Here is a 16,911-nt window from a genome sequence, read left to right as displayed (position 1 = left end):
TTTGTAGATCCCCTACTGATCTGTATAAAGCTCCTATTGGAAATTAGCTGATCAAATTCCATTATCTCACTTACTAGCTCTAGTCAACAGCAATCTAGACAAGGAACGCAGACCTAAAATGTCATCCCAAGGTGAAAATAAACTGATGAGACAAGTGTAGCTATCCTCCTACTCCTAAAAAGTACCTTTTTTTTAGATATCTCATGGTTTTATTTTTTTCTGTAAACATTTACAAAGTAGATTTAATGTTTTAATGTCTCTATTAACCTCCCTGGCGGTATGAATGGTGCGGCTGCGCGGCCGCGGAAGGTTTTTTCTCACCTTTTTTTTTTTTTTTTTAGCATGTAGCTAGCCTAGCGCTAGCTACAAGCTTCCCCCCTCCCCGCGGCGTCCGCCCGTCCCCTCCGATCGCCGCCGGCGCCGCTTGCCCATAAGGAAATCCCGTTCTGAACAGGATTTCCTTGAGGGCTTCCCCCATCGCCATGGCGACGAACGGAGTGACGTCATCGACGTCGCTGATGTCGTGACGTCACAGGGAATCCCGATCCACCCCATAGCGCAGCCTGGCGCCGATTGGCCAGGCTGCGCAAGGGGTATGTGGGGGGGGGGCATGTATCGCGGCGGGTAGCAGCGCATCGGTGGCGGGCGGCAGCGATCGCAACAAACTTTGCTAGCTGCGTGTTTGAAAAAAAAAGTGATGCAAATCGGCCCAGCAAGGCCTGAGCCGCACCCTCCGGCGGCTTACCTCGTGTCCAGCACGAGGTTACCGCTAAGGAGGTTAAGTGTCCCAAATACACGAACAATTGACGTTTTTATCTCCTGCTCTCAGAAGCTCTTCTCTGCAGAAAAAAGTTTTATAGCTGAAATTCCTTATCAGGTTACTCTATAATCCGACAAGATACTTGCATGTCACTTGCATGCCTGAAGTTTAACTCTTTCAGACACAAAAAGTAATAAACAGCCTAGTTATTTCTGTGCTTGGCACTGTACATACATGTTTATCTCATCAAGGAGTGCATTCACAAAATGGCAGAAACATTGATCACCATGCAGCAATCTTACCAGCCTCTACTGAAATTTATAACCCTTGTTGTGCTGATAGCACGACAAGCGTTACCGTAGCAACGCACATAAACAGTGTACCATGCATTAGGAAGTAGCATAGCGCGATGACAGCAACATAGGCAAAAAGTAATTTATAGTGCATTTCACTCTGGATGACATTTACATTTTAAATTTTAAAACCGACACATTTTGGACTAGTCCATTTCCTCCTGGGGAATTTTCAGGGTGTAAAGTCCAATTTGTGATACCAATCCAGACTCGACCAATTCAAGCCAGGAGATACTCCAAAATATTATCGTTTATTTACAGCGGTTATACAGCATAAACAGACTAGCACGACGTTTCGGGCGAAGAGCCCTTTCTCAAGTGCTTAATCCGGGATTAAGCATTTGAGAAAGGGCTCTTCGCCCGAAACGTCGTATCTCCTGGCTTGGATTGGTCGAGTCTGGATTGGTACCACAAATTGGAATAGCAAATACAGTGTCAGAGGTGCAAGAAGGGGATGGGGGACAGTTTGTTAATGATTACTACTATTCAAAGCATCCATAGAAGTGACTATTACACAGGACCAATAGAGGGCTAATACTGCAGTTGAGGGAATGCCCCTTGGGGTCCCTCTGGCTCAAGGGCCCTGATGTGGTCGCAACCTCTGCAACCCCTATTGCTATACCCCTGGCTATAATACTTTAAATCCCCACACTGTCTTCATAAGCTCTGCTTCTGACAGCAAAACTATCATAGTTTTAGATTAATGTCGATGTTCCCTATTAGACTCGGGTTTTAAAAAGAATCGCAGTTGGTGTTGTCATCCTCATTGCCCTAGATTACTTGATCTGTGATACTGCAGGCTTCATGCTGTAGTTGTTATTAGTTTTGTTATTTCTCTGAAAGTGCATAAAATGAGAGTTAGCTTGAATGTCTGTACACAGTGGTGGGTGAGCAGCCAATTTAGGGTAGGTGATAAATACTGAACCCGGCTAGCATGGTTTCTGCTGATCTTGCACATCTCCCTCAGAATGCTTATCCCATCTCATTAAGCTGCTAGCTGCCTCATAGCAAGCTAATACACTGAGCCGTCATCTCAGATCGGCGTCGGGTTTGCCACCTGCGGCGTATATAGATATGATGAAGCATTTTATGCTAAATATACAAAGTAAGTCATTACTAAAACTAGCAATTAGGTTGTAAATATTACTGTGTGTAAATTGCAAAGGATATTTTATTATCTCTGCTGCTCTCTTGCTGGGATCGATGCCATATAGAGTCCATGAATTTAAGAAGAAATGTTCCTAACACTTTTTATTTAGTTAATATAGAGCAGAGAAGGGTTAGATCCAATCTCCGGCTTTTATTACAGATGATGTCTTCATGTTTAAAAGTACAGGAAGTGAATGTGACACAAACTGACCAATACAAAGACGTAACAACAAAGGTTGTTTAGGTGATACTTTAAAGAGAAACCATGACCAAGAATTAAACTTCATCCCAATCAGTAACTGATACCCCCTTTTACATGAGAAGTCTATTCCTTTTCACAAAAGGATCATCAGGAGGCTCTGTATGGCTGATATTGTAGTGAAACCCCTCCCACAGGAAACTGTGAGGACCATGGTCCTAGCAGTTTCCTGTCTGTGAACCTCATTGCATTGTGGGAAATAGCTGTTTACAGCTGTTTCCAACTGCCAAAAAAGCATGCAGCAGCTACTTCCACTGACATCACCTGCCAGCAGTAAAAATGGCCCCATGTGATACATTTCAGAATGTGAATCAGGGAGAGGAAAGATTTTGCAATGGGCAAACACTGACTAAATCGTTTATACATAATTATTGTAAAAATGTAGCACTTTTTTATTACATTATTTTCACTGGAGTTCCTCTTTAAATGACTAACTGTACAAGATTGTACAACAGTGGCCACCAACTGAAAGTTGGTGGCCGCTGTTGTCTTGACTAAGCCTGTGTGTTGTTTTAATAAGAAATGCATATGTTTCCTCTGTCTCTTCTAGTGACGGCAGCCCGGGAAGTCAGAGTGTTTCAGAGAAATTTGAAATTGATTGGACAACAGTGTTGGCCAGTTCCTACAGCACAATCATTGCAAAGTTTGATGGACGTGGAAGTGGATTTCAAGGCACGAAACTTTTACATGAAGTGAGGAGAGAGCTGGGAAATTTCCAGGAAAAAGATCAGCTGGCAGCACTGAAGTAAACAGAATTTATTCTTGGTTTTATTTGCAGCTAAATATTAATGTTTCAGTGTACTGAGGTCAGCTTGATGACAAGCCAGTATTATAGTAACATTCCTTCTGAGCAACACAGTGAAATTATAGGGCAATCCTTGCATATGTGAGAAAGCAGCACAGTTCAAAACAATGGTAATTTACAAAAATGAAGCTATATTGACACCAAGCATGCTGGGGTAGAGCTGTTGAGCATAACTATAAATACTGTAGAAATTTCCACCCACAAAGAAAATAAAACTGAGGCTAGCAAACCAAAGTCACCATCTAGTGACCAATTTCAGCTGTTTATTTTCAGGGCCCTGTTACACTTCACACGGTGCATTGTGTCACTCAAAAATGCTGCATTCTGTCAAGGAGGTAGTGATGCATAGTTCCCAACTGCTCCTCTTTTGGAAGGACAGTCCCTCTTTGGGACCCCAATCCCTCTGTCCCTCTTTCTCTCTCAGTTGCCCCTCTTTCAGGACTGATGTACAGATCTATATAAATATACAGTGGCTTGCAAAAGTATACGGCCCCCTTGAAGTTTTCCACATTTTGTCATATTACTACCACAAACCTGAATCAATTTTATTGGAATTCCACGTGAAAGTGGTGTACACGTGAGAAGTGGAACGAAAATCATACATGATTCCAAACATTTTTTACAAATCAATAACTGCAAAGTGGGGTGTGCATAATTATTCAGCCCCTTTGGTCTGAGTGCAGTCAGTTGCCCATAGACATTTCCTGATGAGTGCTAATGACTAAATAGAGTGCACCTGTGTGTAATCTAATGTCAGTACAAATACAGCTGCTCTGTGAGGGCCTCAGAGGTTGTCTAAGAGAATATTGGGAGCAACAACACCATGAAGTCCAAAGAACACACCAGACAGGTCAGGGATCAAGTTATTGAGAAATTTTAAGCAAGCTTAGGCTACAAAAAGATTTCCAAAGCCTTGAACATCCCACGGAGCACTATTTAAGTGATCATTCAGAAATGGAAGGAGTATGGCACAACTGTAAACCTACCAACACAAGGCCGTCCACCTAAACTCACAGGCCGAACAAGGAGAGCGCTGATCAGAAATGCAGTCAAGAGGCCCATGGGGACTCTGGACGAGCTGCAGAGATCTACAGCTCAGGTGGGGGAATCTGTCCATAGGACAACTATAAGTCATGCACTGCACAAAGCTGGCCTTTAAGGTAGAGTAGCAAGAAGAAAGCCATTGTTAACAGAAAAGCATAAGAAGTCCCGTTTGCAGTTTGCCACAAGCCATGTGGGGGACACAGCAAACATGTGAAAGAAGGTGCTCTGGTCAGATGAGACCAAAATGGAACTTTTTGACCAAAATGCAAAACTCTATGTGTGGCGGAAAACTAACACTGCACATCACTCAGAATGCACCATCTCCACTGTCAAATATGGTGGTGGTGGCAGCATCATGCTCTGGGGGTGCTTCTCTTCAGCAGGGACAGGGAAGCTGGTCAGGGTTGATGGGAAGATGGATGGAGCCAAATACAGGGCAATCTTGGAAGAAAACCTCTTGGAGTCTGCAAAAGGCTTGAGACTGGGGCGGAGGTTTACCTTCCAGCAAGACAATGACCCTAAACATAAAGCCAGGGCAACAATGGAATGGATTAAAACAAAACATATTCATGTGTTAAAATGGCCCAGTCAAAGTCCAGATCTAAATCCAAACGCAAATCTGTGGCTAGATCTGAAAACTGCTGTTCACAAACACTGTCCATCTAATCTGACTGAGCTGGAGCTGTTTTGCAAAGAAGAATGGGCAAGGATTTCAGTCTCTAGATGTGCAAAGCTGGTAGAGACATACCCTAAAAGACTGGCAGCTGTAATTGCAGCAAAAGGTGGTTCTACAAAGTGTTGACTCAGGGGGCTGAGTAATTACGCACACCCCACTTTGCAGTTATTGATTTGTAAAAAAAAATGTTTGGAATCGTGTATGATTTTAATTCCACTTCTCACATGTACACCACTTTGTATTGGTCTTTCACGTGGAATTCCAATAAAATTGATTCATGTTTGTGGCAGTAATGTGACAAAATGTGGAAAACTTCAAGGGGGCCGAATAATTTTGCAAGCCACTGTATGTATTTTTCTACTGAAAAATGTGTTTAATTGACTTTAAACTGTATTCCTATCCTTTAGTCTGGTATTTTTCTTATTTTCAAATGTTAATATGAAGGAAAATGAACCAGGATAAAAAGGGCCGGCGTGATTTGAATTATAAAACAACATATTTTTCTTATGAAATCTTGATAGTATGCATGACTAGCGGTGTGGCAGGGGTGTGGCTTAAGTTTCCCTCTCTCTGGGCTGGTGCACACCGAGCGGCTTTTTGGGCGTTTTCAGATCCGCTTGCGGCTGCGGATCTGCTTGGTCAATGTATCTCAATGGGGTGGTGCACACCAGAGCGGCAGGCGTTTTGCAGAAACGAAAAATGCCTGGGTGAGGCATTTTTTGGATTTCGGATGCGTTTCTGCCTCAATGTTAAGTATAGGGAAAACGCAAACCGCTCTGAAAAACGGCACTTCAGAGCGGTTTTGCAGGCGTTTTTGTTACAGAAGCTGTTCAGTAACAGCTTTACTGTAACAATATATGAAATCTACTATACTGAAAACCGCAGCAGCAATCCGCAAAACGCTAGCAAAACGCCCCCTTAAAATTCAAAAAAAGCGTTTAAAAATCTGCTAGCATTTTGCGGATCTGCTAGCGGGTTTTGGTGTGCACCAGCCCTAAGTGATCAAAAAGTTGGGAGGTAGCCCTATCACAATGAGCCCAGTGCAGCTTGTCCTGGCATGACACCACAAGAACTGCAGTGCATCATGCGTGGGGAATACAGAAGTGAGGCATACTTTCATTGGAAAGAACTGCCTCACAGTATGGTCACACCACAGCGGTAACTTTCGAACTTTGGGGACCATAGCAGTGCAATTGTATTAAAATTGGACTGCAAATTGACACATCAAGTGTGAAAGGGGCCTGAGCATATCTTCAGTTTCTTCAGTCAAAAAAAATAGGACAGTTGTAGTGTTCATGTGAGGAGGTAGAAACTTAATAGAGAATTAATATAAACTGATTTGATTACAAACTGAACCCAAAATGTATTTACTTCAGAAAGTAGGTTGATCTACTATAAACTGAGGGGCCTTTTACTACTCCGTCGCTATGAGCCCCCGTTACCACACAAGTGCCCCAGTCAGCTTTGCCACCACACTGGCTTTCTACAGAGGTGCAAAAAAATGTGCTATATAAGTTGCACTTCTTTTTTTTTTTAGTTTTTTGTTACATTTCTGTTATTCTCATTAAAAATATTGTGCATTTTTTTCCCACAAATCCCCATTTTTTTTTCTAAGAGCTCACCCCATCCATACCAATTACTAGAGATGTCGCGAACCTCCGATTTTCGGTTCGCGAACCCTGTTCGCGAACCTCCGCGAAAGGTTCGGTTCGCGAAAAAGTTCGCGAACCGCAATACACTTCAATGGGGAGGCGAACTTTGTAAAAAAGAAAAAATTCTGGCACCTAGAAAAATGATGGAAAACATGTTTCAAAGGCTCTAATACCTGGAGGCAGACATGATTGAGTGAAATACACATCAAATGTCCCAGGCTAACATCTAGGTTTTACCCAGACCACCCTCCTCCCTCCACCCTCCACCCTCCCTCCACCCTCCCTCCTTCCCCCTCCTCCCTCCTTCTCCCTCCACCCTCCTCCCTCCACTCTCCTCCCTCCACCCCTCCTCCCTCCACCCCTCCTCCCCCCTCTTCCTCCTCCCTCCTCCCCCCTCCTCCCTCCTCCCCCCTCCTCCCTCCTCTCTCCCCCCTCCCCCTCCCCCCCTCCTCCCCCCTCCCTCCTCCTCCCTCCCCCCTCCTCCCTCCTCTTCCTCCCTCCTCCCTCCTCTTCCTCCCTCCTCCCCCCTCCTCCCCCCTCCCCCCCTCTCCTCCCTCCCCTCCCCCCTCCTCCTCTCCCCTCCTCCTCCCCCTCCTCCCTCCCCCCTCCTCCCTCCCCCCTCCTCCCCCCTCCCTCCCCCCTCCTCCCCCCTCCCCCCTATTCACCTATTCAGTAGGAGACCTTAGGCAAGTCTTCCTAACACTGCTATCTTGTCTAATTTTTCTCTTGACAACTGTTGAACACAAAATACAAGGCCATGTCTGGCTACATGTCTGTAAGCAGTGGCTGCATGGTGTAATGGTGAATGGCTCTGCCTCTGACACAGGAGACCAGAGTTCGAATCTCATCTCTGTCTGTTCAGTAAGCCAGCACCTATTCAGTAGGAGACCTTAGGCAAGTCTTCCTAACACTGCTATCTTGTCTAATTTTTCTCTTGACAACTGTTGAACACAAAATACAAGGCCATGTCTGGCTACATTTCTGTGCTACTGCCTATATAGAGTGTGCCCTAGTGGCTGCAGCTCTGGTGCTTTGAGTCTGCCAGGAGAAAAGTGTGATATAAATGTTATTTGTCTTGTCTAATTTTTCTCTTGCATTAAGCATAAATGGTACATGCTAGGCTACTTTCAGCTACTTTCAGCTAGTAGTGTTGGTGGTACAATGGATATGTTAGTTGCCTACCATACACTGAGGCCTGGGTTCAAATCCCTATCATGGTATATAAGCTGGTTTTTTAAATACTGGAATTCCCTGGCAGATGCGACCCTCCTCCCTCCGGTAGGGAATAGAAGGGTGGAGGGTGGAGCCCACAAACAGGCTAATTAAAATCTCCCTAGCAGAGTGTGTAGCAGCTGTCCCTTAACTAATTAGTGTAGGCAGTATAAGGACCTTACTTGGAGGAGGGAGGGGGGTGGGCCTCCAGCATTGAGAGCAGTGTGTATGGCAATAATGTGTCTGCTGGCTGTGATATAGAGAGTCAAAGTTTTGCTCAATAGAGCTTTATGGGGCGAATCGAACTTCCGGGAAAGTTCGCGTTTGGTAGGCGAACGCGAACCCCCGAAGTTCGCCTGGAACCGTTCGCCGGCGAACAGTTCGCGACATCTCTACCAATTACCATCTAGCCCAGGCATGGGCAAACTCAGCCCTCCAGCTCTTCCGGAACTACAAGTCCCGCAATGCATTTGCCTTTATGAGTCATGACTGTGGCTGAGTCATGCATTGTGGGACTTGTAGTTCCTTAACAGCTGGAGGGCCAAGTTTGCCCATGCCTGATCTAGCCATAAGTATAAAAAAGAAAATAAAGAAAAATAAGAAACCCAATCATGGAAATAATTTAATAAATAAACTTTATTATCACTTCTAATCATGGCTAGACACCACTAGATATCCTCTTACTTCCCCAGCACCTTGACTTTAGGCTATATATTCAGCCTGTTTTGTAAAAGAAATCTTTTTCCATCTCAGACTGCAACTGTCTGATATTCTAGACATCACAAATATCCTTCCTTGCTGTAACGACAGCAGTACCTTGTTTGGTGTGCAGAAAGTTGTGTGTCATTATCTAGGGAGAGCTTTGGATGTGAAATGTCTGGCTTGCAAGGCTGACTTGATTCTTTGTAGACAAACCCAATTACCACTTCTGAAAAACAATATCACCTGAGCACAATGTCAGACCTAGGCTGATCCGCAAAACGTTGAGTTTGCTGCAATTAGGTTTTGGCAAAATCCTTGTACGGTATATGGTTGTCCTGAGGGGTTTGTTGTTGTTTTCTTTATATAGTTTAGACACTATTTTATCCTTCTGTAACAGTACAGTTATTAATTAGAGAAGAAGCACACTTACAACATATGAGTGATCTATGCAGAGGTTAGTAGTGTTATTTTTTTTATACTCACCATGTCCAGGTTTTGAGCAGAAATTATTGTGAAACCACCACATCTGGTCTTCTTGCAGTGGGTGTGCACCTGTCACAGTTGTTCTGTGTTGTAATTACTAACATCTTAAGCTTCTATGGTGGGTGCAACTAATTAAAAGCACAGGAAATGCTCAGGCTGGTTTCGCACTTAGAATTGGTGGCAGCGGTGCGGTTCAGCCCAGGAGACGCATCGCCAAAACCAGGCCTTCGGGGCTTATTGCGTTAGTGCACGGTAATCCCCTTCTGGCTGACAGCCAAAGAGGAAGTGATGTTCATTTGAGGTCACTTCCTGTTTTGGAAATACAGAAGTGCACGGAAATGTATTGTAAAAATACGGTTCTACGCATGAGCGCCGCCATGTACATTTAACAAAAAAACCTGCATCGCCATCGACTTACATGACTTCCAGTCTGCTGCACAGAGCTGCATGTCACCGCAGGAGCTCGCGTTAGATCGGGGACTTCCGGAACACCACAGGCAATGTGATCTAAATCATATAATTACATTGCCCTGTGGTAGGAATGTGGTAAAATACCGCACCACACTGCCACAGTGTGAAAAGGCCCTCAAGTTAAACTGTGTTGGAAACTTCAGGAAACCCAGAGTTTCAATGGAAGATTTCTGCTAACTACCTGGACTTGGCGAGTATTAAAGACATATTCAAACTTCACTCCATATGCTACTGGGTGTAGGTTTTGTTTAACTGTAACAGCTTTATCTACTTGCAAGCTCTCTTTGTAAACTGTTGATTAGTGATGAGTGAACATGGCAATTTTCTTTTTAATATACATATAGGCCCCATCCTTTACTGTTTGCATAACAATTGAATGTTTGCATACGTTTCATATTGTTTTGCACAGAGGGAATCGTAATGACATATATGGTAGTAAAATGCAGTAAATTATTTAGAATACCCACTTTTACTTTAATAATCTTGGTTTAAGCATTAGAAATGCTTCTTATATCTATCTATTGCTGTATATCAGTATGTACCCCCTCCTCACTGTGGTGCTTAGCTTAAGCTATGAGGTCACAAAGCTGTCTCCCCCGAATGCATTCTGGGAGACCAGGGCCCATATGCAATTAACTTTTTTTCCTGAGTTATCTCCTAGGAGATAATTTTCATCTTTTCTTTAAACTAAATTTTCAGCATTTTACAATTGAAAAAGTACCCAAAAGTTGGTGAAAAAGTACTATCAACTTTATTGTTTTTGCTTTCTGGTGGCTTCAAATGCATATTATGACAAGTTGTGAAAATATCGCCAAGGTTAAAAGTCAGGAGAAAAAATGAATTGCATATGGGCCCATGTGGTGTTTTGCTTACAGAACAAATAACAAACAAACATTTTGCTTTGATTACCTTACCAACAGTAAAGATGTCACCACCTGTGATAAATTAAGAATGTAAATCAGGGCAAGGAAAAATTTTACAATGGATAGACATTGACTAAATCATGTATAAATGAATACTGTACAACATTAACAATTATATTCATCAAGCTATATTCAGTAAAGTTCCTATTTAAGGCCGGACTGTTGTTGAGTAATGTATTCCGTTTATAATGATTCTTCTGTTTTTTTCTCTTCCAGTACGATGTTAAAAGAGCAATATATAGACAAGATGAGGGTCGGTGTGTATGGAAAGGTAACATACAAACAACATATATTATTTACACTGGATGAAATGAATGTAACTTACCCTAATACTTCTGTAAATGACACAAAGCAGCCATTAACCACTTCGTCCACAGGTCAGTAGATACACGTCCTCTGGGACTTCATCTAAGCCACAGGTCAGTAGATATACGTCTTGTAGCAGAAGCAGTGCTGTGCAGGATTGGGCTTGCTCCTGTGCACATTTCTGGCACTATCTGATGCAGCACTAATTGGTGAATAGGAATATAAGTTTCCTGAGCTAATGAGATTAATTTTTACTATTAAAAATACTTGTATTTTCTCATTTCATAGTGAAAAACACACTCTGTAGCATTATTTCAGAATCAAATATCTTCACCATAAATTGTGACAGGAACATAATCTAAGTTTTGTGATAAGCAGTAAGAATTGCCAAACAAAATGTGTGTTTTTTATTTACAGTAGCACTTTTTATTTTTAAACTGGAATTGGTAAAACTGAAAAATACATGTTTTTTCTATTTTTTTTTCTTTGTTTTTCCATTAAAATTCATAGAAAACAAAATAGTTTGAGGTAAAAAATGGCATACAATGAAAGCCTAGTTTGTCTTGAAAAAAACAATATATATTTCATTTCTGTGTCATACGTAGGGATAAAGTTATTTCTGATTAAATTGGGACATAGCTAAACTGTCAAAACTGCTCTGGTCAATAAGTACAAAACAAGGTCTGGATGCGAAGTGGTTAAGAATTAAAGAGAAACAGTAAAAGTGGACCCAAACCAAACATTTTTTTTTAATTAAAAATATTTAGTTGCACCACTCTGACACATACAAAGATAAATAAACACTCCTTCAAACCTATGAGCATTTCAGTGCATGCTTTTCACCCTTCTCTTTGCATAACTAGGGTTATACAGGGGGCAGCCATTAGCAATTCCTCCTTTGCCTGACACTTCCTACTCCACCAGTCTGCTGGATTCTGTCCCGGCAATTTGAAAGGAAGGGAGGGGTTCCTCCAATAAATGTAAAATATTTTATATTTGTCATCATGCAGCTGAAAAAAGGCTGCTATTTATTATTATAATTTAGAAAATAGATTTTATTTCTGAAATCTTGTATTTTTAATTTGGGTCCACTTTAAAATAACTTTTAAAGGACCACTATCGTAAAAAAAAATAGGCAGTTAAAATCTGATAGAACCGACAAGTTTTGGGCCAGTCCATCTCCTCATTTGGGGTTCTCAGGGTTTTCTTTGTTTTCAACAGTATTTCCTGAACAACAGTTGCAAATTCTAACTGACAAAATAGTGTGCAAGCGAGTAGGGAGGCTGGCTGGTATCATATTATTTTAGCAGTTAAACTGCTGTTCAGCAAATGCTGTAGAAAACAAAGAAAACCTGGAGAACCTGCATAAGGAGATGGACTGGCCCAAAACCTGCTGATTCTGGTGTGATTTTAACTGCATACTTTTTTTGAGATAGTGGTTCTTTAAGCATTTTACAGTTGAAAAGGTTTACAGTACCTAAAAGTCAGTGAAAAGGCACTATCCAAATTATTTTGAGTATTTTCTTGGTTTCTGGTGGTTTAAAGGGCATTTTATTGACAAGGGGCCCGATCCAACTTACTTTTTCTACGGTTTCTAAGTTTTCACCTAGGAGGTAATTTGTCTTCTTCCGTTTAACTTTTCAGGTCTCTACAAGTGAAAAAGTACCAAAAAGTAGGTGAAAAGGTACTAGCAAAATAATTGATAAGATCAGATGTGAAAATATCACCTAGGAGAAAACTCAGGAGAAAAAGTGAATTTCATATGGGCCCAAGAGCTTTAGTTAAAATGGGAACCCCTTGTATTTTTTTCCTGGGATATAAAACACCTTATTTTGTTGAAAAACTGTTGATGACTGCATTCATTTCCCCGATACGCTTCTGCAAATAAATCTTGAATTATTTGCGTGGAGGTGCTGTAACACCCCTTATTAAATCTAATTTATAATTAGGGAAAGCATTTGATTGCTATGCAACCTTTCGCACCATATGAATAATTCCTTTGAAGATAAAACAGGTTATTTTGTCTGAGCTGTAATTGGCAGACTCTCATTTACAATTTCTGCTGAATCCTTCAAATCAGATTATGTTTAATGATGTAAATCTACAATTATAGTCACCTTTCGCTTGTACGCTATAGCGAGGCAGACTTGTTAAATATTCATAGTTTTGAGGTTTGGATGAGCACGTAGTTAGAACTAATTCAACTTTTATTGACAGGAGGTTTTAGAGGGTATTAGAACAAGATTTTGCACTTATTGTACACAAAACATGCCAGAGATTTATTTTGTTATTTGAGATTAGGAGGAAATCTGATTTGGGGGGTTTTAATGCCCGGGCATGTCTGTTGTTTCTCTATCATAAAGTATGTCACCGAGTTTTTGTTTGGAGACAGCAATATAACCTTTCTCCAACATTTTCTCATCAAACATACAGGTTTTTTTTCTGGACAGAGAGAACTGGTAGATATTTGGCACTTTGTAAAGGTTAAGATGAACATTCAGCAAGGCTGTAGGAATAAGATTCTCCTTAACCACTTGCCGACCGCACGCTTATACCGTGCGTCGGCAAAGTGGCATCGCCGGCTGCAGGCTAATTAATCAGGAAGCAGCCGCTCGCTCGCAGCGCCGTAAGGCAGATCGGCGATCCCCAGCCAATCAGCGGCTGGGGATCGCCGCCATGTGACAGGGGACAGCCTGTCACTGGCTGCACAGGACGGATAGCGTCCTGTGCAGCCCCGATCACCGGGATGAGCAGGTAGGAGAGGGAGGGGGGAATTTTGCCGCGGAGGGGGGCTTTGAGGTGCCCCCCCCCCCCCCCCGCAACAAGCCTGCCCACCAGAGCGATCAGACCCCCCCTGCACACCATCCCCATAGGGGGGAAAAAAGGGGGGCGATCTGATCGCTCTGCATGAAACATGATCTGTGCTGGGGGCTGCAGAGCCCACCCAGCACAGATCACAAAAAATAACGCTGGTCCTTAAGGGGGGGTAAAGGGTGGGTCCTCAAGTGGTTAAAGAGAAACTCTGACCAAAAATTGAACTTTATCCCAATCAGTAGCTGATACCCCCTTTGATTTCTACATGAGAAATCTATTCCTTTTCACAAACAGACCATCAGGGGGCACTATATGACTGATATTGTGGTGAAACCCCTCCCAGAAGTAACCCCTCCCACAAGAAAAGTTCAAACTTTTGTGGGAAATAGCTGTTTACAGCTGTTTCCAACTGCCAAAAACCATGCAGCAGCTACATCACCTGCCAACAGTAAAATGTTCACTGGAGTTCCTCTTTAAGTTATATACAGGGGCATAGCTAAAAAGGAGCAGCCCCTGCAGCCGCAGGGGGCCCAGAGCCAGTGGCATAACAATAGGGGCTGTAAGCCTTGAAGCCGTTGGGGTCCTGGGGCAGCTCAGGGCCATTTTGGGGGCAGGAGGGGTCGCAGCATGAGGGGAGGGTGTTGTCCACATATTGGCAGGGAGGGGGACACTTCCCCCCCCCCCCCCCCACTTCGAGCTCTCCCCTCAGTGCTCCTCTTCTAGCATCAATAAGTGGCAGCAGGCAGCAGGCAAGAAGGCACTTAGAGATTGGATCCCCGCAGTGGATGGAGGTATTTGTTCCTGCCCCCCGCCTGCTGCCCCTGATTGATGCTGGAGGGGGAGCGCTGAAGGGAGAGCCCAAGGCGAAGTGGGGAGGAGTGTCCCCCCTCCCCGCTGATGTGTGGCCAATGCTCTCCCCTCCTGCCCCCCAAAACGGCCCTGAGTGTGCCCCGGGGGGGGCACATCCACATTTTTGCAGGGGGGCCTGATTATTTCTAGTTACACCCTTGCCCAGAGCCGTAAGGAAGCTCCAACTACTACTTCACTACCTCTGATAAAGGGGTTCATCCTTCAGATCGGGTGTGTGTTTTGTGGCTACACTCATTATGGGTTTAAAGATTATGATGCCCACACTTGTTTTATGGCCCTTGCAAGATGGGCCTCCAGGCTCTGAAGGCCACCAAGGACAGGATGTAAACATTGGGGGCCTCAACAAAGGATTGCAGGACCCCTCATGATTTGTAGTTACACCACTGCTAATATACTATTTGATCAAAAATATAATTGTTTTCCAAGTTCTTAAATTGTGTTGCCATTTTCCTAGATTTTTCTATCCCACCTTCACTCTCTCATTGCATAAAGCACAAGGGGCCCGATCCAATACACTTTTTCTCCAAGTTTTCTCATAAATGATATTTTCACATCTTATCAAAACATGCTTTTTAAGCCACCAGCAAGAAAGAAAATACTCAGAATAATTTGACAGTACTTTTTCACCTAGTTTTTAATACATTTTTAATTTCAGAGTGCTGAAAAGTTTTGTTTTTTTTTAAACAGAAGATGGAAGATTACTTTCTAGGACAAAACTTAAGAGAACAATTTAATTGAATAAGGTCCAAGTTCGGTAACGTTTACCCTAGCAATGCTCGCATTTCCTAAATAATGTGACTATGGTTGTCTAAAACAAATTGGGCCTTGATAAAGGGGCCCTGCATGGCTCCAAATTGTTGGCTTTTAAATTTAAAAACCAATAAAGGAATTTTATGGGCCAGCTTTTTGCCTACTGATGTTCCACAAGAGTGTCATCCCCTTCACCTGCTGTAGCACTCCTGACAACTAACAAGGTCCAATCCTTGTGAATGCGGGACAGAACAATATACCTTGACAAGCATTGTGCATGTGCCTAAAACTGGAAGACATTCTATGATTGATTGATTGTTTCTGTCTTCTTGACATTCTGATTGGGAAGCATTAATTATAGGTCCAGGCAGCTTTAGGGATCATATAAACCTGTCTCCAAGAGTCTATCAGGCTCCGCTTGTAGGAACCTTTTTGTTGCCAAGCACTGACCTGTCCTGTAGAGTACTTCTTATTTCATAGAAAAACATTACAGAAAAGTTGAGGAGCAGGCTAGTATTATTTCTTACCGCAACCCTCTGGATTCTGTTTGGCGTGATGAGCGAGTGCCTTCATTAACCAAACTCCTCCTACTGGGAAAAACAAGAGGACAGATGAGTGTCAGGAAAAACGCTTGGTGGAAGGTCAGGCCACCATGACTGCTTGCCCTCAAAAGACCTCAGGACCCAAACAGGGACATCAATAATGTTAGAATGGAGGTACCAGATAAGCATAAAACAATGAAAAACAACGACCTTCCCAAAGTAGACTCAACAGTCAAGTGTCCACTGAAAGCAATTTTTTTAATCAAATAACTCCACAAAATATTTGCAACACGTTTCACGGGCTACAGCTCGCTTCATAAGGCAATAAAAGGAGATGAACCGCAGTCTCAGTAGGTATGACGCCTCCGTCTAAGGGAGAAGTGCCAGATTATGTCACTGCTGGAGTGTCAATGTGGACCTTATGATAGATGTTTCTTTCTTTGAAAGAGTATTTTCTTTTTAGGCAGGATAAATGAACATGAATCTTGGCCCTCTGCTTTAACTTCTACAGCATTACTGTCATATTAATACTAAAAGGTAAAACGCCAACAACGTTATGTTGCATCACACTCATATTATTGTTGTTTTTTTTTATATGTGTCAAAGGTGTTGCAATGTGCTGCACAGTCTGACACATTAATGGTTGGGTGGATTAGCTGTCACATCATAAGGTCACCCTATGCGTCCCAGTTCCTGTCCAATTACCACGTCAGTTGTGACTGTGGAGGGACTGGGACAGAATCTTGTATTTGGCTTGTGATACCGCAGCAATGGAAATAACAGATCTGCCTTAGCTTCCACATCAGCGCATTAAACTGGAATTTACAGGCTTGGTGTCATGTCAGAACTGGAGTATTCAGTGAACATAATTCCTTGTCATTATGAATTGTTGAAAGCGCTTGTAGTGTAATAAAGATGACATTACCCACACTGCAAATCCTATCCGTTTTAATAATCTGTTTAAAATAGATGGGAATAAAATTTCAGCATTATAAGCTCTAAAATAAATTATCATAAATGGATTTGTGTAAACACCAGGTTGAACAATAGGTACATAAAATACATAAAAGAGGGATTCAGGGTAGTTTAATTAGCACTATACAAGGGAAATTAGCAAAATACCCAGATGAGTAGAGGAGA

General features: G+C 42.6%; 1 protein-coding gene across 6 annotated transcripts in view; it reads left to right on the top strand.

Annotated features, from left to right (window-relative positions):
- DPP6 (dipeptidyl peptidase like 6) overlaps positions 1-16,911 on the top strand; it is a 1,780,442-nt gene that overhangs the window by 1,748,831 nt on the left and 14,700 nt on the right. For all 6 annotated transcript variants that reach the window (XM_068235887.1, XM_068235889.1, XM_068235888.1 and 3 more), the window contains exons 20-21: positions 3,072-3,266; positions 10,706-10,760. In XM_068235887.1, the coding sequence (XP_068091988.1) occupies positions 3,072-3,266; positions 10,706-10,760 (250 nt within the window). The remainder of the gene's footprint in view (positions 1-3,071; positions 3,267-10,705; positions 10,761-16,911) is intronic.

The sequence above is a fragment of the Hyperolius riggenbachi genome, chromosome 5 (genome assembly GCF_040937935.1).
Source record: "Hyperolius riggenbachi isolate aHypRig1 chromosome 5, aHypRig1.pri, whole genome shotgun sequence".
Classification (NCBI taxonomy): Eukaryota; Metazoa; Chordata; class Amphibia; order Anura; family Hyperoliidae; genus Hyperolius; species Hyperolius riggenbachi.
Note: the sequence above shows the minus strand (reverse complement) of the source record. Positions and strands in the feature narration are given on the sequence as shown.